General features: G+C 59.7%; 2 protein-coding genes across 5 annotated transcripts; one reads left to right on the top strand and one right to left on the bottom strand.

The window, feature by feature from the left end:
• Positions 1-1,976: 1,976 nt before the first annotated feature.
• On the top strand, positions 1,977-6,586 carry SYNGR3 (synaptogyrin 3). 2 transcript variants are annotated; one of them, XM_025371189.1, is made up of 4 exons: positions 1,977-2,068; positions 4,226-4,463; positions 4,922-5,064; positions 5,150-6,586. In XM_025371189.1, exons 1-4 carry the CDS (start codon positions 2,038-2,040, stop codon positions 5,590-5,592), a joined length of 855 nt encoding a protein of 284 aa, XP_025226974.1. In that variant the 5' UTR covers positions 1,977-2,037; the 3' UTR covers positions 5,593-6,586. The 2 variants fall into 2 exon arrangements, with proteins under 2 accessions (XP_025226974.1, XP_025226975.1); XM_025371190.1 differs by lacking the exon at positions 1,977-2,068 and adding an exon at positions 2,182-2,444.
• A 3,687-nt stretch (positions 6,587-10,273) lies between these two features.
• On the bottom strand, positions 10,274-22,298 carry ZNF598 (zinc finger protein 598). 3 transcript variants are annotated; one of them, XM_025371279.1, is made up of 12 exons: positions 22,009-22,298; positions 16,222-16,334; positions 15,586-15,715; positions 15,064-15,275; positions 14,749-14,966; positions 14,144-14,261; positions 13,568-13,755; positions 12,985-13,075; positions 12,102-12,859; positions 11,568-11,727; positions 11,304-11,454; positions 10,274-11,214 (listed from the first exon to the last, which is right to left on the bottom strand). In XM_025371279.1, exons 1-12 carry the CDS (start codon positions 22,228-22,230, stop codon positions 10,861-10,863), a joined length of 2,715 nt encoding a protein of 904 aa, XP_025227064.1. In that variant the 5' UTR covers positions 22,231-22,298; the 3' UTR covers positions 10,274-10,860. The 3 variants fall into 3 exon arrangements, with proteins under 3 accessions (XP_025227064.1, XP_025227063.1, XP_025227065.1); XM_025371278.1 differs by having other exon boundaries at positions 13,003-13,075; XM_025371280.1 differs by having other exon boundaries at positions 13,003-13,075; positions 14,153-14,261.
• Positions 22,299-27,341: the final 5,043 nt, after the last annotated feature.

Raw genomic sequence — 27,341 nt, 5'->3', positions numbered from 1 at the left:
AAAAAAAAAAAAAAAGACAAAGGGGCAGGACAAGGAGTGTGAGTCATCTCCAATGATAGGTAAGGTCACGTGGGTCATGTGTCCACTGGACAGGGGGCCCTTCCCTGCCTGGCAGCCGAGGCAAGCGGAGGGAGAGAGAAGAGACAGCTTATGCCATTATTTCCACATATCCGAGACTTTTAGTACTTTCACTAATTTACTACTGTTATCTAAAAGGCAGAGCCAGGTGTACAGGATGGAACATAAAAGCGGACCAGGAGCGTGACCACTGAAGCACAGCATCACAGGGAGATGGTTAGGCCTCCAGATAACTGCGGGCGGGCCTGACATCAGTCAGGCCCTTCACAACAGGTGGAGGATTAGAGGCTTCTCTGAACTCCCCCAGGGAAGGGGAGACTACCTTTCCCAGTCTTCTAAGTAGCGGGTGCTTTTCCTTGATAGCGACGCTACCGCTAGACCATGGTCAGTTAGGTCCATTTGATAACGGGCGTCTTCCCAGACGCTGGCGTTACCGCTAGACCAAGGAGCCCTCTGGTGGCCCTGCCTGGGCATAACAGAAGGCTCACACTCCTGTCTTCTGGTCACTTCTCACCATGTCCCTTCAGCTCCTATCTCTATGGCCTGGCTTTTCCTAGGGTATGATTGTAGAGCGAGGATTATTATAATATTAGAATAAAGAGTAATTGCTGCAAACTAATGATTAATGATACATATAATCATATCTATGATCTAGATCTAGTCAACGTCTTATGTATTTGATTATACTGGAACAGCTCACGCCCTCGGTCTCTTGCCTGGGCACCTGGGTGGCTTGCCGCCCACAGGTCAGTGGCAACCTTGAGTTTAGGTGCCGGTGGGAGCCGATTCTGCCAGGTCTCAGAGGGAGGGAGAGGAGGGTGTTGCAGGCAGAGGATGGAAAACTCGAGTTGGCTGCTAAAGGAAGCAGTAACGTGAGGCAGCTGGAGGGGAGGCGGGGTCAACACTGTTTGGCTTTTTAGGAGAAAGTGCAGCATGTCTGGGTGCTGATGTCAGCGATGAAGTAAAGGAGGGGAATGGATGACACAGAGGGGCAGTCTGGGGGACGGGTGAAAGGGGTTGGGGTCGAACGCACAGTGTGATGGACTTGGAACACAGTGAATAGCGCCTCTGGCAACACCTGCTCTGCCCACGTGTGCCCAGCAAGACTGAAGAAAGAGCTCCAGACCAGAATCAATGAGTTCGGGGGGCTGGGCCAGGCAGCACCATCTGTGCCCCGGGTTGGTGTAGCAGGGACCTGGGTTGCTTATTATCTGAGGAACGGTGGCAACAGTCTCTGCCACTATACAGGTAAAGCACTTGGCGCTGTAAATGCTCAGTCAGTGCAGATATCTCAGTGCTCTAGACAGAAACCTAGGAGTCATCTGAACTTCCAGCCTGGCAGGAACGTGAGGAGAGGGACCTTGTTGCACCCAGGGCTGGGGTCTGTGGAGGGGACCCAGCGGGAAGCAGGGCAGCCAGGCACCACCCCCACTCGACTCCTGGTCTCTGATGCCTCTCCCTGCCCTGGAGTCCAGACTAGGGGCTTCAAGTGCGCTGGGGAGACCCAGGAGTAGGGAGGGCATTGGAAGTGCCAGCCCCTGGCCGTGGGCAAGCAGAGACACGGAAACCAACACTCCCAATGGCACTCGCCACGGTGCCTCTGCCCCCCCTCCCTCAACAGGTGCTCCTGGGGCCAACGCCTATCTTCCCACCAGACCCTCCCCGCCAGAGGCTAAAACCTGCTGAACGAGCAGCTAGAGCACAGTGGGGGCCCATGGGAAAGACCCCAGTTATCCATCTGGTCTTCCTAGGACCAGGGCCAGGGAGCCAGTCCCCTCTCCCGTGGGTTGGGGGAAGATGCTGCAGCCCGTGGGTCTCCTACCCCTTTACTCTCTCACCCAAGGGCCCTTCGCAGAGGAGCGGACTCCTCCTGTCTGTCCTCCTGGCTACAGCAAAGTCTGCGCCCCGCGCCCGCGCCCCACCCAGCCCCATGGGGACCTGGCTGGCGGGTTCCTGAGGATGGCCTCGATCTCGGGACCGGGGCAGGCAGGTGAGGGTGGGGGATGGAAAGCGGGCGCAGCGGAGGGAGAGGAGGGACCCGGCCCCGCGCGCGTGGACCCAGTGGGGGGCGCGGGCTCGGCCCCGCCCCATCCCGCGCGTCCCCGCCGCGGCCGGCGCGCGCTCCCGGGAGGCGGCGGCGGCTGCAGCGTCGGTAGCATCAGCATCAGCATCAGCATCAGCATCAGCGGCAGCGGCCTCGGGCGGGGCCGGCCGGACGGACAGGCGGACAGAAGGCGCCGGGGGACGGCGTCCCGCCCGGGCCGGCCATGGAGGGCGCCTCCTTCGGCGCGGGCCGCGCGGGGGCTGCCCTGGACCCCGTGAGCTTTGCACGGCGGCCCCAGACCCTGCTCCGGGTGGCGTCCTGGGTGAGTGGTCCCTGCCCGGGCTCCCGCTCCCGCCCCTGCCTCACGACCTTCAGGCCCCTACCCACCCCCTGCCACCTTCCCCCTGCCCCCTGCTTCTCGCCCCGCAACCCACTCACTCTCATCCTCGCCGGCCCCTCCCCCGCCGGCCTCAGGTTGGGGTGACGTCACCGGGCAGGGCGCGCCCACCTGCGGGCGGGGGAGGGGCCGGCGGCGCCGGAGAGACCTTGAGAGGTCACCGCCGGTCGCCCCTACCCCTACCTCCTCCCCGGGTCTAATTCCAGTCCCTTTCCGCAGCCCTTACTCCGTTTTTCCTGTTCTCGTGACCTGGAAGCAGGCATCGGGTGGGGACGGGATTCGCCTAGGGGCAGAGGGAGGGGGCTACGGGAATCGAGAGAGACCGGGCAGCGCCTCCCCTTCCCCCGCACACACACCCTCGGGGCTCCTTGGCAGGGAGCCTGGCCCCTGGCCCCCACATCCAGCTGTGAGTTGAGGGAGGAGAGGCTCTGGGCTGGGAGGGCTTCCTGGAGGTGGTGTGGGAGGCAGGTTTGGGGGCAGCCTTGCCCACTGGGGCGTCCCTGGGAGGGCCCTGCTGCTCCTTCCCTCCGGCAAGGGAAGTGGCAGTTGGGTGCCGAGCTCTGGGTTTTGTCCAGGTGGCAACCTCTGGGCCAGCCGCACCTTGGCGCCTGTCTTGGAGGAGGGCGGTGCCCATGGTGGGGCAGGGGGCTTTGGCCTCCCCTGCGGAGTGGCTCTGACCAGACCGGGAGGCAGGACGCTGCGTTGTGGTCCGAGCGCATGTACCGACTTGTGGCCCACTCTTGGGGGGACAAGTGCATGTCCCGGCTTCCCCCTCGGCTTGGTCTCTCGGAGCTGGAGCGGGAAAGGAGCGAAGGGATGAGGTTGAGGCTGGAGATCTTTTCTTGGAAACACAGGGCTGCCCCATGCAGCCCTGGTTAAAATGACCGCGGTCCCCCTCATGCCTGTCTCCCGGAACTGGTGGGCAGGAGGCATTGAGATCTGACGGAACCCTAGAGGTCAACGGTGTCATCTTTTCAGCCCAAACACTTACAGGTGATATTAATAATCAGTCACGTGGGGGCCGTCATCCCTCCGGTACTCACCGCGTGCAGGAAGCTGGGTGGACGTCTCTGTCCCAGCACTCCATGAGCTGTGCCCGTCACCCTATTTGCATGCTAGAAACAGGCCAGACAGTTCCCAATCGCGCAGGGCGCAACAGCCCCGCTGCCCCCACACCTTCCCTCCCGCCCTGCTCTGCCCGCTCCACTCTCACCTCCCCTTCGCCCTGCCGGCTGCAGCCTGGGAATCGCGGGCCCAGGTGAAGGTTCCTGTTCCCACAGTCTTGAGTGGGCCCTGAGGGGACGCCACGGGCCCACGCGGTGCAGAGTGCCTGGCTTGCATCAGCCCCAGCTTTTGTCAGCCATGTGATCCCGACAAGTCACTTCACCTGCTGGAGCCCCAGTGTCCCCTTTTATAAAGAGGATAAGAACAATGGCGATCCCACGGGGACTTTCCCAGGATGTGGTGAGGGAACGCATGTAAAGTGGCTGTTTAACACAATGCCTGGGCATAGTAGATGCTCACTAAACGGCCCGTGTTGTCAATAATTACTAAATACGCGAGGGTTTGGGAAAGGAAGAGATGACACTGCCCCCCACCCAGATACGGGCCTGGGAACGCAGGGACAGGCCCGGGGGCGTGGGCGCTCGCAGTGGGCTCGCAGAGGTCGGCTCGCTGCAGGGCCCTGAGCGCCGCGCCGCACGCAGGTGTTCTCCATCGCCGTCTTCGGGCCCATCGTCAACGAGGGCTACGTGAACACCGACAGCGGCCCCGAGCTGCGCTGCGTGTTCAACGGGAATGCGGGCGCCTGCCGTTTCGGCGTCGCGCTGGGCCTCGGAGCCTTCCTCGCCTGCGCCGCCTTCCTGTTGCTCGATGTGCGCTTCCAGCAGATCAGCAGCGTCCGCGACCGCCGGCGCGCTGTGTTGCTGGACCTGGGCTTCTCAGGTGGGCGGGGCCGGGACGAGGAGCCGAGGGATGGGGCGGGGCCTGAGGCGGCGAGCGTCGACGCACCTCCCGGGTGGGCGGGGAGGGGGCGGGGCCCGGGCGGGGAATACCGCTGGAGTTCCTAGGTGGGCGGGGCCGTGACGAGGGGCGGGGACTGAGGCAGGGAGTGTCAACAGGCCTCTCGGGTGGGCGGGGCGGGGCGGGGCGGAGCCTGGACGGGCAGCGCCGCGGGACTTTCTAGGTGGGCGGGGTCGGGGTCTGGGCGGAGCCTGGGCGAGGAACGCTGCTGGAGCTCCCGGGTGGGCGTGGTCAGCGTAGAGGGAGGCGGGGCCTCGCGCCACGCGGCGAGCCCAGGTGAGGTGCCCCAAGCCTCGGGCCCACAGACCCTTCCTCTTCCGGGCGAGGCCGCCGTGCGCCCCCGCGTGGAACGTCGCCCTAACCCGCCGCACTGCCCGTAGGACTCTGGTCCTTCCTGTGGTTCGTGGGCTTCTGCTTCCTCACCAATCAGTGGCAGCGCACGGCGCCAGGGCCGGCCACGACGCAGGCGGGGGACGCGGCGCGGGCCGCCATCGCCTTCAGCTTCTTCTCCATCCTCAGCTGGGTGAGTGCGGGGCCCGGGAGGGCGGGGCGAAAGGGCCGGCGCTCGGCTGATCCCGGCTGACCCAGCTGGCCCCGCCCGCGCGCAGGTGGCGCTCACCGTGAAGGCCCTGCAGCGGTTCCGCCTGGGCACCGACATGTCACTCTTCGCCACCGAACAACTGAGCGCTGGGGCGAGCCAGGCCTACCCCGGCTATCCGGTGGGCAGCGGCGTAGAGGGCACCGAGACCTACCAGAGCCCGCCCTTCACCGAGACCCTGGACACCAGCCCCAAAGGGTACCAAGTGCCCGCCTACTAGCGGCTGGCAGACACAGACCAGGGCTCCAAGGCCACCCCACCAACGCAGGCCCCAGGATCTCCGGGACCTCCCTTGGGTTCTTCCAGCTCAGCGCCAGGGACAGAGTGGGTGGCCGCCTTGGGCCATCCGGGGCCAAGAGGGGGTGGACCCTCGCGTGCCCGGGCTGCCCCCTGCCAAGTTTCCCCAGTCCCTCAGCACCTGGCCCCAGGACTAAGGTCCTGAGAAAGGGATAGCACTGCCCAGGATGTGTGTCCCTAGCCCAGAATGGACTGGCTTGGGGAAGGCATTCCCTCTTGGGCCAGCCACCCTGCAGCTCAGCTGCTCACTCTGGGGTCGGGGGTTCAGCTGCCCTCTCCGATCAGCTGCAGGAGCTGCCCAGGACAAAGAGGGGGCAGGGGAAAGACACCACCCCCGCCCCGAGACTGGGGATCCTGGCCACTGTTCTCATCCCGTATTCCTGTGGGTAGTGACTGTCCCGTTTCTGTCATGGTGGTGCGTTCCGTCTGGAGCCACTCTCCACTTTCTCTCACAGGCTCCTAGAACAGCCTGGCCCTGTCAGTGTTGTGATCGTGGTCCAGTCTTCAGGTTTCACCTCCTAGTACCCCACAAGCTGCTCCTCTGTCTGTGGCCCCGGCCCCTGCCCAGGTGTGGGTGCTTCTGGCCAGGAAGGCACAAGGTAGCTGTGGGCCAAGACACCAGCCCTGTCCCAGCCCTTCAGTAAGACCTTGCCAGGGGAGGAGAAGGATGCTTGGGTGCCAGGCAAGACAAGCCCCTCAGCAGGAGACAGGCCCAGAGGCTCCAGCTGGCCACCGTGTCCCAGGAGATGGCCCCTGTGCAGTTCCCTTTACCTTGGCTTCCTGGACCAGTCCCTGCCTCTCCACCTGCACCCTGCTTCCTGGCCCAGTCCCAGGTTGGAGTCCCTTTGCGTAGCTGACTACTCATGCATTGCTCAAAGCTGGTTTTTCACATTAAGTCAACACCAAAGGTGGTTGCCACATTTCGTCAGATAGACAGACACCTCCCTCTGGAGTTGCAGTTGAGTGACAACCTTGTTACATTGTAGCCTAGACCAATTCTGTGTGGATATTTAAGTGAACATGTTTACAATTTTTGTATATATCATACTCTCTCTCCCTCTCTTGAAAGACCAGAGATTCTGTATTTTCAGTGTCCCATGTTCCGACTGCAACTTCGTTACAATAAAGACTGTAACTGAGCTGACTGTGACCTGGAAGCTCTTGGAATCATTTCTAACCCTTCCCTTCCTGGTGCCAGGGATTGGGATCTGAGAGGTACCAGGGTCCCACAGGAGGGGACAGGGAGGTAGAGGCCAGGCTGACCCCCAGACTCTGGAGGCTCCAGGTCCATAGATCCCCACCACCACATATCACACTAGTCTGGTTCTCTGAAATGCTGAGGAGACCCCTTGTTTGTTTTTTGTTGTTTTTGTTTTTGAGATGGAGTCTCGCTGTCACCCAAGCTGGACAGTGCAGTGGCGCCATCTCAGCTCACTGCAACCTCTGCCTCCCGGGTTCAAGCAGTTCTCCTGCCTCAGCCTCCAGAGTAGCTGGGACTACAGGCACCCACCACCATGCCCGGCTAATTTTTGTATTTTTAGTAGAGGCAGGGTTTTGCCATGGTGGTCAGGCTGGTCTCAAACTCCTGACCTCAAGTGATCCACCCGCCTTGGTGTCTTTCAAAGTGCTGGGATTATAGGCATGAGCCACCGCACCTGGCCTGTTGTGTTTTTGTTTGTTTGTTTGTTTTAGATGGAGTTTCGCTCTTATTGCCCAGGCTGGGGTGCAATGGCGTGATCTTGGCTCACCACAACCTCTGCCTCCTGGGTTCAAATGATTCTCCTGCCTCAGCCTCCGGAGTAGCTGGGATTACAGGCAAGCACCACCATGCCCGGGTAATTTTGTATTTTTAGTAGAGATGGGTTTTCTCCATGATGGTCAGGCTGGTCTCAAACTCCTGACCTCAGGTGATCCACCCACCTCAGCCTCCCAAAGTGCTGGGATTACAGGCATGAGCCACCACACCCGGCCCAGAGTGAACCTGTTTGTTTTGTTTTTTGAGAAAATTAAAAAAAAAAGATGCCTAGGCTAGAGTGCAGTGGCAAAATCTTGGCTCACTTCAACCTCTGGCTGACTGCAACACTTCCCAGGCTCATGTGATCTTCCCCGCTCAGCCTCCTGAGAAGCTGGGACCACAGGCATGCGCCACCGTGCCCAGCTAATTTTAAAGTTTTTTGTTTTTTTATTTTTATTTATTTTTTTTTTTTTTTGAGACAGAGTCTCGCTCTGTTCCCCTGGCTGGAGTGCAGTGGCGCGATCTCGGCTCACTGCAAGCTCCGCCTCCTGGGTTCCTGCCATTCTCCTGCCTCAGCCTCCCAAGTAGCTGGGACTACAGGCGCCCGCCACTGCGCCCGGCTAATTTTTTTGTATTTTTAGTAGAGACGGGGTTTCACTGTGGTCTTGAACTCCTGACCTTGTGATCCGCCCGCCTCGGCCTCCCAAAGTGCTGGGATTACAGGCGTGAGCCACCGCGCCCGGCCCTAAAGTTTTTTGTAGAGATGGAGTCTCCTTATATTGCTTAGGCTGGTCTTGAACTCCTGAGCTCAAGTGATCCTCTCACCTTGGTCTCCTAAAATGCTGGGATTTCAGGCATAAGCCACTGCATCCCACCCTGATGACTTCACTCTTACGTCCTGGCATTCTAAGACGCTGATGAGAGTGATGCTAACGGTACCATTTGCATTGTTGATAAGTTATCTTGTTGGCAATCATTTGTAGGTTTCGTTACTGTAAATCCTTGTCTAGGTAAGAATTTGTTATCGTTGATCCTGCTTGGTCCTTGATGGTTGTTTTCTCTCTTGATGTTTGGGGGGAGCAGCCACAATTTCTCACATGTCCTCTTCTCGTCACCTTCTACTGGGACTCCTGCAAGATTTGCTGTGGAGCCTCCAGCACTGGGTCCCGTTCCATGGCCTTCAAGTGGTCACACCCTTCCCTGCTTCTCACCGGTACCTTTTGCAGTTACATCCCCCAGCTTGGTGGTGTTTCCTTTTTAACCCATCTATTGGGGTCTTTATCTCAATTACTTTTCATTCCTAGGATTTTTGAGACGGAATCTCACTGTCACCCAGACTGGAGTACCGTGGTGAGATCTCAGCTCACGCAACCTCCACCTCCCAGGCTCAAGTGATTCTTATGTCTCAGCCTCCCGAGTAGCTGGGATTATAGGCATGCATGACCACACCCGGCTAATTTTTTTGTGTTTAGTAGAGATGGGGTTTCACCATGTTGGCCAGGCTGGTCTCGAACTCTTGACCTCAGGTTATCCACCTGCCTCAGCCTCCCAGAGTGCTAGGACTATGGGCATGAGCGACTACACCCAACCTCATTCCTAGGATTTCTAATTGGTTATTTTCCATAACCTCCTGGTTGAGTGAAGCACAGCTAAGAACCATCTCTGGAGCCAAGATGCTGGCTTTGCCACTTTCTAGCTCAGTCATCCTGGGTAAGTCTCTCAACCTGTCTATGCCTCAGGTTCTCCTGTAAAAGGGTCATTGTGGTTCCTATGGTGTGGGAGGGTGACGATTACTGTGGTAAGGCGTGTGGAGCTTGCAGCAGTGCTTGTCACAGCAACTGCCACTTAAATGTTGCCTCATATTCCTCTAGTTCTTGCTCCTTCTTTAAGAAGTCATTTTCTAGCCAGGGGCGGTGGCTCATGCCTGTAATCCCAACACTCTGGGAGGCTGAGGCAGGCAGATCACCTGAGGTCAGGAGGTCAAGACCAGTCTGACCAACATGGAGAAACCCCGTCTCTACTAAAAGTACAAAAAATTCTACTAAAAGTACAAAAAATTAGCCAGGCGTGGTGGTGCATGCCTGTAATCCCAGCTACTCGGGAGGCTAAAACAGGAGAATCTCTTGAACCTAGGAGGCGGAGGTTGTGGTGAGCCACGATCGCGCCATTCCACTCCAGCCTGGGCAACAAGGGCGAAACTCCATCTCAAAAAAAAAAAAAAAGTCATTTTTTGCCAAACACAGTGGCTCATTCCTGTAACCTAGCACTTTGGGAGGCCGAGGCAGGAGGATTGCTTGAGCCCAGGAGGTCAAGGCCAGCCTCGGCCACATAGCAAGACCCCTTCTCTACAAAAAATATTAGCTGGGCATGGTGGTACACACCTGTAGTTCCAGCTCCTCAGGAGGCTGAGGTGGGAGGATCACCTGAGTCTCAGGAGGTCAAGACTGCAGTGAGCTGAGATAACACCACTGCACTCCAGCCTGAAAGCCAGACCCAGAAAGAGAAGTTCTTTCCAATAACCTTAAGGAAACGGCCCATTTCCCAGACTGCTCTCTTTTCCTGTGGGACTGGTCTTGCTTAGGAACCTGTGATCCCCTGCAAAGTGGGCATCAGTTGTGAGGCACCTCTGGTGCAGGGGGAATGCAGGTGGCCTCCACCAGCCTCTCATGTCCTCGCCGGCTCCAGCATGGCCATCACTCAGAAGACACACTGGAGCCCCGTCCAAGTCCTCAGCTTCACGGGGGGCAGTGCCAATGCTGCCGCATGGCTCCCACCCAGCCCCTCTGGAGGCCACTCACTGGCCCTTCATCACATGGTAGCCCCTTTCTGCTTAGAGAAATATCCGCACTTTCTCTGATCTAAGGATATATTCTTGGGCTTACTTGAATGTGGCTGTGTTTAGAGCTTTTTGCTGCCTGTATGTGCTGCAAGCAGAAAGGAGTGATTACCGTATATGTCTGGCCTCCCTCCAAAAACCCTAGATCCAGATAATAATGCTCATAGTATTTTGCTGCAGTATTTCAGATGTCCCCTCCACCCTGTTTTTAAATTTGGGTTCAGGGTGTACTCAGCAGACAGACAAGCTCAGAACACCAGCTATGTGTGGTATTGCAAAATAAATTTATTTGAAGATAAACTGTCTTATAAAAGGTCAGAGGCAATTTAAGATCCCACATTCAGCTTTAGCTTGTCTCATAAAAAGATTCAACTTCAAGTAGCACAATTTCTTGTCTGCTTTTAATCCTGAATATTCTTGAAGCACGAAACAGCCAACTGTTTACACAACACACGCCTGTGACATCTGACTCTGGCACCTGTGGAGCCGCAGCTTTCAGCTCTGAGGCCGCAGGGGCGGCAGCCCTCAGCTTCGGGAGGGCCCGGATCAGGCCACTGTGACCTCTGGCTTTGCCAGCAACAACAGGTCCCAGCATCCCAGCCCTTCCCTCCCCTGGCGCCTCCCAAAAGCACAAGAATGCAAACCGAGACTGGCCCACCACTGAGGCAGGGGTGGACTTCCACCTGAGTGTGCCAACAGGTCGGGTGGACCATCCTGGTGACTTCCTGGTGGGCCTGGCCAACCAAGAGGCCAGGTGGCCTCACTGGGCCTTACCTGGCTGCCCGGCAGCCCAGAGAGGAAGGAAGGAGGAAGGGCGCTCATGGTGCGATGGCTCTGGCCATGCTGGCGGGAGCTACGTGATGATCCTGGCGATGGCTTGCAGGGAGGGGAAGTCGTCGTCCCGGGCAGCATGCAGCGCCTGGTGGCTGCTGGCGTCGCCGTGTGCGAGCACCTGCTGGCAGGTGGGGCACACACGGCAGTCCAGGCCCGCCTGCTGGGTGGTGGCCTGCCACGCGCTCTTCTTGTTCTTCTTGGACTTGGTGCCGAGAGGCTTCTCGCGGTTGCAGAAGTCCGTGTGTGCAGACAGGAGCTCCTGCTGCTTGGCTGTGTCGGGCAGTAGGACCAGCAGCTCATTAAAGACCTTCTGGAAATTCTCCCCCAGCAGGTCCCGGCAACTCTTGTAATACTGGGCTGCGGAGATCAGGCCCTGCCGCCGGAGAGTCAGACTCAGTCATTCCCTCCGGCCTGGGCCCTGGATGAAGACGGGTTGGCCACCCCGCCCCGGGCCCGCCTGACCTGTCTGAACTCCCCTGAGTGGCTCTTGAACTCGCTGAAGCGGGCCTCGTCACTCTGCAGGAAGTCCCTGATGGACTGGATGAGCTGCAGGTTCCTCTCCCGGAAGTTCTCGGGGACTAGGTAGGCCTGCAGAGCAGGCGGCGGCCTGGGTCTAGGAGTCAGAAGGTTAAGAGAAGGTGGAGGCTTCAGCCTTTAGAATGGCCCAAGGGAAAGGTACCCTTCCTCCAGCCCCCGGTGGACGCCAGGCAGCCCACCCACACTTACGGTTTTGTGGTGGTGGTGGTGGTGGTGGGGCTGGGAACGCAGGCCGGGTGGGGGCTAGGCAGAAGGCCAGAGAAGCCTGGGGGCGGCTTGCTGACGGGGGGCACCAGGCCCGGCGGGGGTGGGGGAGGTGTGCCCTTCAGGAGCACCACAGCGCTGAAGCCTGAGGGGTGGCAGGACAAGACCCAGAGGGGACCCTCGCTGACCGCGGGCTGCCTGGCCTCCAGGGCCAGCTTCTGTCCACAGCGACCCCTTCCCCGCAGAGCAGGCGCAGGGCCAGCACCCACACCATGCTTCCGGTGTGGCAGGCCCAGCCTACATAAGCTCATGCACCCTCAGCCCCGGGAGGCACCATGAGGGCCGGTCTCAAGAGAGACAAGGGACACAGGGCAGTTAAGGGGAGGCTGGAGGTCATGTGGGTGGCCAACAGCAGCGCACAGGGGTCCCCACCACGCAGCTGTAGACTGTGCCTGTGGCTCCAGCCTGACCCCGGCCCCTCCCAACACCCAGGGAGCAGGCCTGAGCCTGCACACGTACCTGGGGGCGGTGGCATCCGGGGTGGACAGGGGCCGCCAAGCGCTGGGAAGTCCTCCTGTGGCGTGGGGCAGGGGAAGGACCCCAGGGGCCTTGGGAGCCCTGGGGGTTCCTTGGGGGCACTCCGAGCTGGGGCCGGGCCCTCTGTGTGTCCATTAACGACGACAGCAACTGGTCCCTCAGCTCTGCTGGCCGGAGCTTCTGGGGCCTGCATAGGCCCAGGGGGACAGCTAGCGGGCAGGGGCTGTGGCAGTGTGGTGCCAGGCTTCTCTGAGCCCACTTTCTTCTTCTTGCCAACTTTAGAGGGCTGGATGGAGACTGGCCCCAATGGGGAGGAGATGGAGCCCGTGGGGCGTGTGCTTAGAAGCTCCTGAGCGGCCGGACTGCCACCCTCCTCCTCCTGTGTGAGGGGCGGGCCGCCCTTCCTGCCGCCCCTGCTCCCCTTCCCAGCCTTTCTGGTGGGCTGGCCGCTTCCGGTAGCCTGCGCTGAGGGTGGGGGCTGTGCTACCTTCTTGCTGCTGCTGCTGCTGTTCCAGGCAGAGACGAGGCTGGTGGGGGTGGTGCCAGGCTTGGGCACCGAGGACACCAGGGCAGGGAAATCCTCCTCCTGGAAGGCACTCCTGCCCCTGGCAGGGATGGCGTACGGCAGCGCCAACCCCACAGGGCCCGGGATTGCTGCAGTGGAGCAGCAGGAGGAAGTGGAGGCAGAGAGGCTGGGGAAGTCTTCGTCCTTGAGCTTAGGGCTGGGTGGTGGGAGGGTGCTGGGCGCAGGGAAGCAGAACTGGTCAACAGCCATCAGGCCCCGTGGCTCCACACCTGCCCTCCCGGCACCCACCTGTGGCCGCCCGCACCCGCCCACCTGCACCATTCACCCCTGGGCACCCACACCCTCACCCTCACACACCATGGGGTGGCTGGGCCCGTCACCGGGAAGGCCTCTTGGCTTACAGGACCATTTGTCGAAGTTTCCTTAGGGCCTGTGAGGAACACAAGGCCCCCAGGTCAGGTCAGGGTGTGGGGACAGAGTGAAGGGTGCTCTTCACCTCCCAGGTGAAGGCCCGCAGCGTCCCAGGCACCATGCCCGTCAAGAGCTGGCCACTAGGCTGGGCATGGTGGCTCACGCCTGTAATCCCAGCACTTTGGGAGGCTGAGGTAGGCGGATCACCTGAGGTCAGAAATTTGAGACCAGCCTGGCCAACACGATGAAACCCCATCTCTACTAAAAATAGAAAAATTAGCCAGGTGTGGGGGCACGGGCCTGTAGTCTCAGCTACTCAGGAGGCTGAGGCAGGAGAATCGCTGGAACCTGGGAGGCATAGGTTGCAGTGAGCTGAGCTCATGCCACTGCACTCCAGCCTGGACGACAGAGTGAGACTCTTGTCTCAAAACAAACAAAACAGAAACAAAAACAAAGCTGGCCACTGGCCTCCTGGCCTGGGCGGAGCTCCCACCAGGTAGGGCCAACTCACCTGGGCCTTCACCCTGAGTCCGGGGTGGGCGCCGGGGGCCACGGGGCTCCTCAGGACCCCGCACTGCTGCCTCCTCCTTCTTGGGCCGGCCGCCTTCCTCCCGGTCCTCACTTCTGCGTGCCTCCTCCTGCTGCTGTGCAGCCACGGAAGCCCGGACAGCAGCTGCTACTTCTCGGTCCTCTTCCTCCCTGGGACAAGGAGGCCCGCCTTCAGGCTGAGCACAGCCCGAGACCAATGCCTCAGGCAGGCAGACTCCTGGGCCCAGTGTGTGGGGCAATTATCTGGGGTCTGATGTTTCTGCCCTGCAGGGCCGCCGGGCCAATGTTTCCTCGTATAGCTGCGGTGTCCGCCCAATTGATACAGGCCCCTTTCACCCACCCCAACCCCGGGATCTGTGGCTGTGGCTAGAACTAGAAGAGGAAGAAACTTCTGCTCACCAAGGACACTGAACAGACCCTGCTGCCACTCAGAACCCCAGAAACTCTGGCCACAATACCTGACCCCACCCCTACTCCCAGCTTGGCCACTGGCCACGGTCACCACAGGAGAATGTCAGCAGCACGCAAGGCCCCCCACCTTTTGTACCTCCAGCTTCCTCGGCGGCTCTGCTGGGCTCCGCGAGTGCCGGCCCGGGCCACTCGGCCCTGGCGGCTGTACCTGTCCACCTCCTCGTAGTCTTCGCCACCGACGACCCCTGCGGCCAGCAGACAGCCTGTCACTTCCCGGGACCCCAGGACGACAATAGGAGGGACAGGCCTGCTGTCAAGGCCACACCCGGCCAATGCTCAGGCCTGGACAGCAAAAGCCTTCCTACCCACAGTGCACATGAGCCCAGGATGGCACAGGAGCCTTGCAGGATCCACGCCAGCCACGGGCCTCTACGACCTGGGTGCCAAGCCACAGGAGCAGTGGGAAGAGAGAGGAGGGTCCCCAAGCCCCAGGTGGGATCTGCACACAGCAGATGTTCAGTAAAAGCCTCCTGGTCCAGGGAAGGGCCCCGGGCGCCCAGGGCAGCAGATCCGAGACCCTGAGGCAGCAAGTGCTCCTGGCACACGAGGGGTGCTCAGGCACTGCAGCCCGGCCAGAAGCCACCTCCTGCACCCACAGCTCGTCTGAGGCTCCAGAGCAGGGCACGATCATGGGGCCCCGCCCGGGGGCGTCCAGGCCAGGCGCCTGCTCACCCTCGTTCCGGCGCGAGTGCCGTGGCGCGTAGCTGAACTGTAGGTCGATCTGGCGGTTCTGGCGCGCCTCGGCACGGCTGCGGCTGTGGCAGGCCGTCCTGTGGGCCTTGAGGTCGATCTCGGTGCGGAAGGCGTGGGTGAACTGCTCTGTGCTGCAGCGGCCCTCCTCACACAGGAAGTGCTTCTCCCGGAAGTGCTCGCGCAGGTAGGCATAGTCGCTGGCAGAAGATGGGGTGTCGGTAGGAGGGCTGCAGCCCAGCTAGCCCCACGCCCTGGGGGAGGGAGGGTCATCTGTCTGTCTGCCGCCCGGCCCACCTGTAGTAGTCCTGGGCCCCGTCCGAGTCGCAGAAGTGGCAGAAGTAGTGGTCGCGGCGCAGGTGCTTAAGCAGCTCGTCATTGTCCAGGTAGCGCTCGTCGCAGAACTTGCAGAGCGGGTGCCCGCGGTGCGACGTGTCATCGGGGTCCCCCTGCATGCGATGCCGGGCCAGGTCCTTGCGCGAGTACCACTTGCGTTCGTATGTGAAGATCTGCAAGGCATAGGGGGCTGGGCACAGGCTGGGGGACCCCAGGCCTCCTGCCTCTTCCCACAGGCCAGCGGCGGAGCAGCAAGGGGCAGGAGAGGACCCCGCCAGCCCCCAGAAGCCTCCGTGCCACGCACAGCCTGACCCTCGGGGCCGTCCAGGGCCAGAAGCAGCAAGTGGACAAGCCCCTCCCAGCCTGACCCTCAGGGCCATCCAGAGCCAGAAGCAGCAAGTGGACAAGCCCCTCCCAGCCGTGTGACCGCATCCCCAGCACCACCCACCACCTAGGCTCTCTCCGGGGTCTCTGGGGGCACACCTGGAGGTGCTGGAGGCACAGCCGGCAGCAGAAGAGCTCGTGCTGCCTCCGCATGTGCTGCTCCAGGTCCCCGAAGAGGCTGAAAGGCGGCAGCTCGGGGCACCGCGGGCACTCGTGCTGCAGCAGCTGCCTAGGAAGACACGGAGAGCCGCCCACGGCCCCAGAACATTCAGTGTCACCGCCGGGAGTGGGGCCACTCACCAGGCCCCAGGCCCGTGACCCAGGCCAGATGCAAGGCCACGGGTTGGGTGAAGCCTGCACACGGCCTGGGTCAGAAGCCTGGCTCTAGCCCTGAGCCCAGGAGCTGCCCCTCCCCTGAGAGACCAGCCCTGGGACAGCTGTGCCCTTTACTGAATTTTCAGGCCACAGGCCTGGCTCACACAAGCTCGCGTGCCCCTCAAGGAGCCCCTGAGGCAGGTGCTGCACCACCTGGGCATGCCTTTCCCCAGCGCACCCACCAGCTCTACCCCCAGGAGGGCCTGGTAAGCGTCCCCAGTCACAGGACGGGAAGCCAGGAACCTGGCCCCAGCATTGGTGCACCATGTGGCCCCCGAAGTGCCTCCGGTTGTGAGGAGAGTGGGACGTGAAGGGCCACAGTCACAGGGAAGCCAGGACCCAGGAAGGCGCTCTGCTTACCTGTACAATGCGTACACCTTTCCATCTGCAAAGTAGATATCGTATTTCTTCTCATGCTGCAGCTGGTGGATGGGGATGGTGGCAAAGGCAGGAAGCTTCTTCCCAAAGACCACCTAGAGCCAAAACCAGAAGGATAGCGAACAGAACTGGGATGGGACCCCCACCTGGAATGCAACAGAGCCTCAGAGGCAAGGGAGCCCTCACGGCCCCGCTGAGTAGGAGTGAGGCATAAATGGTTCTCCTGGGAGGCCCCGGTAGGCAGCGGCCCCGGCACCCTGACCTAGGCCTCCCCTCCTTACTCCAACCCGCTTGCCTAGGGCCGGGGACAGAGGACAGAGACGCAACGCCCGGCCTCTCCACCAGGGGGCGGCCAGGCCAGTCCCAAAGCGGCGACGCCCCACCGACCAGGGCCCTCACCCACCAGGGCCCTCACCCAGCGACTCCACCCTGCTGGGAACTGAGCAGCTGTCGCTCTCGCTGCTGCGCTTTCTGGGACAGAGAAGAAACATGTTCCAAGCAGCTGCTAAGGGAATACCAATGGTGGCCAGCCGGGGATACATCAGGTGACAAGGCCCTGTCCGGCGCCCCCACCCCCACGTTTCCATGGTGCCGCCACGGCCCAAGGCTCAAGCCAGCCACCTCAGCTCCAAGCAGAGTCAGCAGGCGCTGCAGAGCCTCTGCATGGCCCCCTTCCCAGGGGTCTCTGGCACCTGGAAAGCTGGCTGCCAAAGGACCTGCCCTCTGCCCTGTGCCTCCACAGACGACCCTGGCATCCCCGCTCAGGTCAGCACCCCTGCTCTCCACGAAGCTCTACTGGCTAGAACCCTTGCTGCCCCCACGCCTTCGAAGATTGGTGCCACCCACCCCTTGGGTTGGTCAAGCCCCCTTCTGGCTCCATCGCCGTCCCAAGCCTGCCACTGGTCACTTGCCTCGGCTCAAGCCCTCAGAGCAGCTCAAGGCCTCATGGGCACATCCACAGCAGAAGGACATCCTCACCTTGGCAAGACTCACGCCAAGGTCATGTTATGTTTAGCCTTAGCCAAATAGGATGTCAGGCCGGAACGGCCGTGAAGTTGGGAAACCTGAGGCTTGGCAGGAGAGCCAGTCCCACACGTACTCGGGCGGTCCTGGGGTGGTCTGTGTCCCCCAGAGCAGGTGATTAAACCTGGCTCCCCAGGAGGGTCAGGATCACCAGGAGAGCTCAGCCTCCACTTCCGCCAGGACAGGCCGCTGCACTGCGCCCCACTGACAGGAGCTGGCCCCACGAGGGAGGGGTGGGCAGCGCAGGCTGCAAGAGCAGCAGCCCACACCTTTCCTCCCCTCGTCACATCAGGCAAGGCTGGGCAGGATGAACTTGGCCACCTCTGCATCCCCGTCACCCGCTGGGCTCAGATGGGCACTTCATCACAGCTGCCTCCCACGATGACTTCAGATGGGAGTCGCGGCCCCACCCAGAGCCCCATTACAAAGGCTGCCAGTCACTGCGGGCCACACCACCCTGACCTGTCCCCTGGCTCTCCTCCTCCTGAGCAGCCCCTCTGCACACCCCAAACACAGGGAAAGGCCCTGGGCCTTGTGTGACCTCTTTCCACAGCAGTTGCCCTCAGGGCGCTGGCACCCAGCCCTGACTTCCAGCCCGACCCTCATGGGCACACTCTGTGGAGCCACTCAAGAGTGCTGCCGGGACCAAGAGCGCGAGCTTCCTCAGGCAGCTGAGGACCGGGATTCCCGGAACCACACAGGACCACGCCCCCACCACAGCTCCCGAAGCAGCAGCGGCAGGCGGGCGAGGAAGCCAGTGTCTGCCTGTGAGGCGGCCAGGTGAGCAGCCTGTGAGGGAAGCCCGTGAGGCTGCCAAAAAGCATTCAAGCCCATCAGACTCCGAGAAACAACTTCCTTCCTCCGAGGAAACCCATGCCAGGGGCGTCCCAGCCCCACCTCCCCACTTTGGCACCCCTCCTTTCAGCTACGCGCTCTCATCCACCCTGGGTGGTGACTCCTCAGGCTGCGGGCACAGGGGCATCCGAGGCACCCTAACATGCAGCCGGCCTCCACTCGGCCGTCCCGTGCGCCACCAAGTGCGGGCACAGGGCCAGGCCCCGCTGAGGAGCACATAGACTCCTCTGTCCTTGCCGCCTGGAGGCACCCACGCCCCATGCGATGCTAGTACATCCTAAGTCCCGAGGAACCTATGTGGGATGGCACTGGTGGGGCGGGCGGACTCGGTCAAGGCAGCCTTTCTGCGGCCAGGGAGCAGCTCGGGGCGGAGGAGCTGCAGGGAGCTGGGTAGAGGCAGGGCCGGGCGGGTCCCGGGTGTACTGACAGCACCCAGATGAAGGATCCAGGGTGGGCTGGAACAGGAGGGCCACATGCCCCATGTGGGGTCTAGACGGGTGTCCATCTGCCCGCAGCTGGGGCAGGTGCTCCGAGCACCAGAGGCAGCAAGACCCAGGGTATTCGTCCCTCCTGAACAGCTAGCTGGCAGGGGTAACCCAGGCGGGGCACCTGAGCGGAGCAACAAGACAAGAGAAAGGATGCACTGGGTGGGCTCATGACGAGGAAGAGGCTTGCGAAAGAACGACGTCTGCGAGCAAGGTGGGCCCAAGGCCGCGTTTACTAGAGCAGCAGGGCGTGCAGGTTTGGGGCCACAGGGCCGGAGCAGGGAAATACCACCTGCTGGTGGGGGCCTGAGGCTGCCCATCCTCAGACAGGCAGGGAGACCAGGCCTGGCCGCCCAGACCTCAGGAGCGGGCAATGGGACAGCAGCGCAGCCTGGCACGGCCAGCATCACCCTCCCTGAGGGTGAGGAGGGGGCTGGATGAGGCTGCGCCCCACAGCATAGTGGACAGGCTGGAGTCAGGCACGGTTAACCGAGGAGCCAACTAGCCTGGTGGTACTCCAGCACGGCCAGGCTGGGAGTAGGGGATGTAGGGGACACGGAGGCCAGGGGAAGATGGCTGTGGATAGGGGACTTGGGGGCCTGGGGGAGATGCCTGGGGTGGGACTTGGGGGCCGTTGGGAGATGGCTGTGGTGGGATGTGGGGGGCTGGGGTGGGATGTGGGGGGCCGGGGGAGATGGCTGGGGCTACAGAGGGAGACAAGACATCTAGGTCACCCCGGCAGGAGAGGGTCACGTGTCTAAAAAGACAGAAGTACAGAACCCATGGGGAGAGGCTTGGGGATGGGCTATGCAGCAAATGATCGGGGAAAGGGCGCTCTACAAGAGCCCTGGAGACGGCCAGGCCAGGCCCCAAGGAGAGTGAGAGGTGGAGGGGGGGCCTGCCTAGGAACAGGAGGCCCCCACAGGGGGTGTCTACAGGGACAGGTGTCTGCCTGGGGCCTTGCAGCTCCACACTCCCCAGCATGCCATGGGCACACAAAAGGGCAGCGGTGAGGGCCTGCCCACACGTGCGGAGGGGGACCCTGTGGATGGCTCCCAGTGCCATCTAGAGAGCCTAGACCTCCACGGAGCCCGGATGGGGACAGCAGCAGGGAGCATCTTACAGACAGGGCCAGGGTCACGGAGGACGGGATGGGGGAACGGTAGGAATAGGAAAGCATGACCCGAGCCAGCAGGCCACCCTCCTGACCTGGGACCTTGGGTAACTGTGGGCTGGCCGTCTGCGCCCCCTCCCACTGCCTGCCTGTGAGGTGCGGGTGGGCTGCCCTGGGGGGCCCACAGCCTCATCAGGACTCCCGCAGTAACACCGGGGACCAGAGCAAGCTGGCGAGCAAGACGCAAACAGCAGGAATCGGCCCTTGAGAAAGACACGGCCAGAAAAGAGGCCCAGAACGTGGGGCTCCACCACCCCAGGGCCTCTGTCAGCCAAGGCTGAGACCAGCGCCCCTGCCTCCCACCGAGGGGAGCCTGGCTCGGCTTCCACCCCAGCACCTGCCAGGGGTCGGGCCCATCTGGCTCCTCGCCTGAGCAGCAGCTGTAGCCTCCGCAGGGAAGGTCTGGGTCCAGGTGTGTGGAAGTAACAAGCACATGGAGCCAGCCGATTCCATACGGCATCCTGGACACTTTCCTCCCAATTTTCGCAAAGCCTTAGTCCCATAAGGGAGGCCAAGACAACGCCAGGGTTCAGGAGTTGAGGGCTGCAGAGGGAATTCCTGAGCACACATGGGACACAGAATATACTCAGGGGATGGTGCCGAACTCAGTAAGGGAAAAAGGAGGCTAGAGTGAGGCAGCAAGTTCAAGATGGGAAGGAAACAGGACGAATGCAAAGGAGGGGAGAGCAGCAAACACCAGACTTCCCACCACCCCTCCTTCAGCCCAGTAAGGCGGGGCAGGCCCCAGAAGCAGCTGGCTGGGGGCACCCAGTGCCAAGCCGCACCCCGGCTGACAGCTCACGGCCACAGCCCCTGGCCACAGAGTTCCTGGAGGGTGTGGGGCTACAAGGAATGAGAGCAGGCAGAGGCTGCCGGAGTAAGCACACGCAGATGTTCACTCATGTCTTGCATCAGACCTGCAGCCTGGGCCGGAACCTCACGTGCCAAGAACTCCTTAGCGTCTTCTTTCCAGAAGGAAGCTACAGGTGTGCCGGGAAGCCTGGCTGTTGGAGAGTGAGGTCATAGTACGCAGGACTGGCTGGCAAGGCAGGCTCTGGCAAAGCCAGGAAGCGCCCTGAGGAAGCCATGAGCCAAGGTCCTCCGTGACTGTTCCCGCACCCCAGATCTCCCCGGGGTCTGGGTCAGCCTCCTTCTGTCACATGACAGACTGACAGCATCTCCAAATATCTTTTTCCAAAAAGGGCACAGGATAGATGCTCACAAATTGCTCAGAGAATTTCAGCGTCTCTTCAGCTCCTTTGATGTAAATGTCTACTTATAAAAAACAAAGAAAAGGAAAAAAAGAAAGAACCTATCCTTCAATACTGTTCTGCATCACTTCTAAGAAGAGGAAAGTGAGATTCCTAACAGATATCACCAGCTGAATGAAGTCTTCTCTGAACAAATCGGGGGAATTTCACAATGCTGGAAGCAAACAAATCTCTAAGCTCAGCAAACCAAGGGGCTCCAGCCAGGTGCCCACAGTCAGCAGCTGGCAGTGCAGTGAGGGTGGAGGAACGCTGCATGGTACCCTCTGACCCCTCCAGGACTTCCAAGTCTGTACAGTCAAAAATGTCTCCCATTCACTGTGGAGATGAGCGCCAAAGGGGGCGGCGGCCAGGAGGAGGAAAACTTCCTAACACTTTTCTACCTTCCCGCCAAGAACCGGGAGGGGGCCTTCCCCTCTGGTGGGCAGGTGTCCTTCCGAGGCTAGCGTCACCTCCACTCCACACAGGAAAACGTCAGTCTCGGAAGGAGTTTGCTCAGGGTCACCCAATGGGGGCCCTGAAACACAGCTGGGCTGAGAATGCCCAGAGTTTGACGCCCTGCTTCCAGGACGGGTGGCCTCCGGAGGGTCCCCCTTGCCTTGTTTCCTCCATCCGAATGGAGGCCCCTGGGAAATCAACTCCCGAAGACGAGCAGGTCACCGAGTTCTCCATCTGATCAGGCCCCTTCCCGAGGCCCGACAGGAACCCCCGGGACACGGGGTAGGCCCCCAGGTTGTCCCCACAGGGCTTGCCCACTCCTCCAACCCGCTCGGCAGCCTCCGGCCTCCCAGTCCCAACGCCCCGCCGTCATCCGCACGGCCGGGACCCCGCCCTGGGTGGCCCCACCAGGCCTCTCTCGGAAGCCGGCGCCGCCGGGCCCACGGCCGGACCTCAGTGAGGCAAAGTCCCCTTCCCGCTGCCGGGAGCCCCGCCACCCCCCGGTCGCGCCCCCGGCGCCCCGCACCTGGCGCAGCTCCTCGCGGCACACGGCGCAGTAGCGCTGCTCGCACAGCACCCGCATCTTGGTGGAGCAGCGGTAGCACACCGGGTGGTCGCAGCGGCCCAGCGCCGTGGCCTCCAGGTCTCCGCAGCATAGCACGCAGCTCCCGCCGCCCCGCTCAGGAGCCGCCGCCGCAGCCGCCTCCAGGGCCGCGCGCCGCCCCTCGGCGACCCCCGCAGCCGCCATGGTCCGGGCTCCGGACCTCTCTCGGCCGGCGCGGCGCCGCGCGGCCTGGCTCCCGGCGGGCCCGCCCCTTCCGGGCCAACGTCACCGCCCCGCCCAGCAACGGGCCCGCCCGGCGGAAGTGTGCGTCGCGACTTCCGCCTTAGCGAGGTGCCGGCTAGAGCGGTGGTCCTCATAGCGGCCGCTCTAGCCCGAGCCGACAGCTTGGAGGTCCGCGCCGCCAGCTCGGCCAGGCAGCCAGCCCGGTGCTCCTCTGGGCCGCGCGTGTCATGTCAATCCTCGCCGGGCTTCACGGACTGGCGTTCAAATCCCTACATGAAAGACAACTCGAAAGGCAGCACGTGGTGACGTCCATCTCGCAGCCCAGGGAAGTCTCGCCAGTCCTGCCGAGAAGGGGCCTCTGGAAGGCAGGAACGGAACGTGTCCTCTTTACACTGGGCCCAGCACAGGGCGTGTTTGGATGGATGCTGCAGTACAGGGCCTCCTCCCTACCCTTGGGGGCCAGGCACACTCAGGACCTCCCTCCCACTGCCATCCAGAAGGCTGGTCCAGATCTAAACCCTACTGGAAAAGAGGCAGTATGTTATATAAACGAGCCTGAACTTTACTTATTTGTTTATTTGAGACAGGGTCTTGCTCTAGCTGTAACACAGTGAGTGGTACGATCGCAGCTCACTGAGGCTTCAACCTTCTGGGCTCAAGTGATCCATGCCCAGTGAGCTTGGACTTTAGAAACGACAGAAAGGGGCTTGAAACCCCAATTCTGCCACTTGAAAAAAGCTGCCGGGCACAGTGGCTCAAGCCTGTCATCCCAACACTTTGGGAGGCTGGGGTGGGTGGATCACCTGAAGTCGGGAGTTCGAGACTAGCCTGACCCACGTGGAGAAACCCCGTCTCTACTGAAAATACAAAAAATTGGCCGGGTGTGGTGACGCATGCCTGTAATCCCAGCTACTCTGGAGGCTGAGGCAGAAGAATTGCTTGAACCCAGGAGGGGGAGTTTGTGGTAAGTTGAGATTGCGCCATTGCACTCCAGCCTGAGCAACAAGAGCGAAACTCCGTCTCAAAAACAAAACAAAACAAGAAAACAGAAAAAAACACACAAAAATTAACCGGGCATGGTGACATGCACCTGTAGTTGCAGCCACTTGGGAGGTTGAGGCACGAGAAACGCTTGATCCCGGGAGGCAGAGGTTGCAGTGAGCAGAGATTACGCCCCTGCACTCCAACCTGGGCAACAGAGTGAGACTCGATCTAAAAAAAAAAAAAAAAGAAAAGAAAACTGGGAAAAGTTATTGTAAGGATGTAAGAAGTTCAACATATCTTGGAGTATTTAGGAAAAATAGCAAATGTATATAGAAAGACAAGCAAAGAAAATAAGACAGCTATCAATGAGAAAGGAAATGTAAATAGTACACTAGTTGGTTCAGTAGAAAATATTTACATAGTTTTTGCTAATTCTATATAAATATTAATCTTTCAGGTTTTTTTTTTTTCTTTTTTTGGGACAGGGTCTTGCTCTGTCATCCAAGCTGGAGTCCAGTGCTATGATCATGGCTCACTGCAACCTTGAACTCCTGGGCTCAAGGGATCCTCCTTCTTTAGCCTCCCATGTAGCTAGAATTACAGGAGTGTGCCACTATGCCTCTCTAATTTTTAACATTCTTTGGCAGAGCTGGGGTTTTGCCATGTTGCCCAGGCTGGCCTCGAACTCCTGGCCTCAGGCAATCCTCCCACCTTGGCCTCCCAAAGTGCTGAGATTACAGGTACGAGCCACCCACGCCTGACTGATTAATGGTTTCACCAAACTTTGCGATGGAGTCATATTAGGAGGACGCAGAGAGGAGAAATAAGGGGATTGGATTTCAAGAGAGCCAAAGCTTCATTTCATTTAGTGGGAAGCTATTTGATGTTGCCTGAGATGGCTAAATCAAGAAACAGCAGTTTATAATGAAAGTCAGCAATCTTCAATGGAGGGGAGGGCATTTTTTGTCTCCAGGAGGTGTTTGGAAGTGTCTGGAGCCATGTTTGGTTGTCACAGCGGGGCGTGCCTGGCATCTAATGGTGTATTAATTTCCCAAGGCTGCCATAAAAAATGGCCACGGGAGGCTGGGCGCAGTGGCTCACACCTGTAATCCCAGCACTTTGGAGGCCGAGGCTAGCGGATCACCTGAGGTCGGAAGTTCGAGACCAGCCTAACCAGCCTGACCAACATGGAGAAACCTCATCTGCACTAAAAATACAAAATGAGCTGGGCGTGGTGGTGCATGTCTGTAATCCCAGCTACTCGGGAGGCTGAGGCAGGAGAATCACTTGAACCCAGGAGGCAGAAGTTGCGGTGAGCTGAGATCGCGTCACTGCACTGCAGCCTGGGCAACAGAGAGGGAAACTCTGTCTCAAAAAAAAAAAAAGGCCGCTGGGCGCGGTGGCTCAAGCCTGTAATCCCAGCACTTTGGGAGGCCGAGACGGGCGGATCACGAGGTCAGGAGATCGAGACCATCCTGGCTAACATGGTGAAACCCCGTCTCTACTAAAAAATACAAAAAACTAGCCGGGCGAGGTGGCGGGCGCCTGTAGTCCCAGCTACTCGGGAGGCTGAGGCAGGAGAATGGCGTAAACCCGGGAGGCGGAGCTTACAGTGAGCTGAGATCCTGCCACTGCACTCCAGCCCGGGCCACGGAGCGAGACTCCGTCTCAAAAAAAAAAAAAAAAAAGGCCACGGAGCAGGCGTGGTGGCTCACGCCTGTAATCCCAGCACTTTGGGAGGCCAAGACAGGCGGATCACGAGGTCAGGAGATTGAGACCATCCTGGGTAACACAGTGAAACCCCGTCTCTACTAAGAATACAGAAATAAATTAGCCAGGAGTGGTGGCGGGCGCCTGTAGTCCCAGCTAGTCGGGAGGCTGAAGCAGGAGAATGGCGTGAACCCGGGAAGTGGAGCTCGCAGTGAGCCAAGATTGAGCCACTGCACTCCAGCCTGGGCAACAGAGTGACACTCTGTCTCAAAAAAAAAAGAACAAAAAGGGCCACAAATTTGGCTTAAAACACACAAATGTATTATCTTTAGTTCTGGAGTCCAGATTCTAACATGGGTCACACTGAGCTAAAATCAGGTGTCGGGATCACTGTATTCCTGTCTGAAGTTTCCAGAGGAGAATCTGCCTCCTTGCCTTTTCCAGCTATTAGACGCTTCCTGAACCCCTTGACTCATGGCCACTTTCTATCTTCCAGACTTGACTCTGGGATAGGCCAGTGGTCCAACACTCTAATCTCTACTTACTTCTTTTTTTTGTTTGTTTGTTTGAGATGGAGTCTCTGTCGCCCAAGCTGAAGTGCAGTGGTGCAATCTCGGCTCACTGCAACCTCCACTTCCTAGGTTCAAGTGATTGTCCTGCCCCAGCCTCCGGAGTAGCTGGGACTATGGGCGCCTGCCACCATGCCCGGATAATTTTTGTATTTTATTTTATTTTATTTGTTTTTGAGACAGAGTCTTGTTCTGTCACCCAGGCTGAAGTGCAGTGGGACAATCTCAGGTCATTGCAACCTCTGCCTCCTGGGTTCAAGCGATTCTCCCGCCTCAACCTCCGGAGTAGCTGCGATTACAGGCATGCACTACCACACCTGGCTAATTTTGCATTTTGGTACAGGGTTTCTCCATGTTGATCAGGCCGGTCTTGAACTCCCGACCTCGGGTGATCCACCCACCTCGGCCTCCCTAACTGCTGGGATGACAGGTGTGAGCCAATGTGTCTGACCCATTTTTGTATTTTTAGCAGCGACGGGGTTTCACCAGATTGGCTAGGCTGGTCTCGAACTCTTGATGTCAGGTGATCAGCCTGCCTCAGCCTCTGAAAGTGCTAGGATTACAAGCATGAGCCACCATGCCCAACCAAATTTTTGGAATTTTTAGCAGAGACAGGGTTTCACCATGTTGGCCAGGCTAATCTTGAACTGCTGAGCTCAGGGGATCCATCCGCCTCAGCTTCTCAAAGTTCCAGGACTACAGGTCTACTTCCGTCTTCATCCCAATTCCCTCACTGACTTCACCTCCCTCTCCCACCCTTAAGAGCCCTTGCAATTACAGTGCGCCTATCTGGAAAAACCAGGCTAATCTGCTTCTATTTTTTTTGTTTTGTTTTGCTCCGCCTCCTGGGTTCATGCCATTCTCCTGCCTCAGCCTCCCGAGCAGCTGGGACTACAGACGCCCGCCACCACACCCGGGTAATTTTTTTTGTGTTTTTAGTAGAGATGAGGTTTCACTGTGTTAGCCAGGATAGTCTTGATCTCCTAATCTTGTGATCTGCCCACCTCAGCCTCCCAAAGTGCTGGGATTACAGGCATGAGCCACTGCGCCCTTTTTTTTTTTTTCAGATGGAGTTTCGCTCTTGTTGTCCAGGCTGGAGGGCAATGGCCCAGTCTCAGCTCACCGCAACCTCCGGGTTTCTCCATGTTGGTCAGGGTGAACTTCCGACCTCAGGTGATCCGCCTGTCTTGGCCTCCCAAAGTGCTGGGATTACAGGTGTGAGTCACCGCGCCTGGCTGCTAATCTGCTTCTATTAAAGCCAGCTGGCCTGGTGCGGTGGCTCACGCCTGAAATCTTAGCACTTTGGGAGGCCGAGGTGGGAAGATCACCTGAGGTCAGGAGTTCGAGACCAGCCTGACCAGCATGATAAAACCTCGTCTGTACTACAAATAAAAAAATTAGGTCGGGCACTGTGGGTCAGGCCCATAATCCCAGCACTTTGGGAGGCTGAGGCAGGCAGATCACTTGAGGTCAGGAGTTTGAGACCAGCCTGGCCAACATGGTGAAACCCCATCTCAAGCCGGGCGCGGTGGCTCAAGCCTGTAATCCCAGCACTTTGGGAGGCTGAGACGGGCGGATCACGAGGTCAGGAGATCGAGACCATCCTGGCTAACACGGTGAAACCCCGTCTCTACTTAAAATACAAAAAAAATTGGCCGGGCGAGGTGGCGGCGCCTGTAGTCCCAGCTACTCGGGAGGCTGAGGCAGGAGAATGGCGTGAACCCGGGAGGCGGAGCTTGCAGTGAGCGGAGATCGCGCCACTGTACTCCAGCCTGGGTGACAGAGCGAGACTCCGTCTCAAAAAAAAAA

The sequence above is a fragment of the Theropithecus gelada genome, chromosome 20, assembly GCF_003255815.1.
Source record: "Theropithecus gelada isolate Dixy chromosome 20, Tgel_1.0, whole genome shotgun sequence".
Taxonomy (NCBI): Eukaryota; Metazoa; Chordata; class Mammalia; order Primates; family Cercopithecidae; genus Theropithecus; species Theropithecus gelada.
This window is presented reverse-complemented; position numbering and strand designations above follow the sequence as displayed.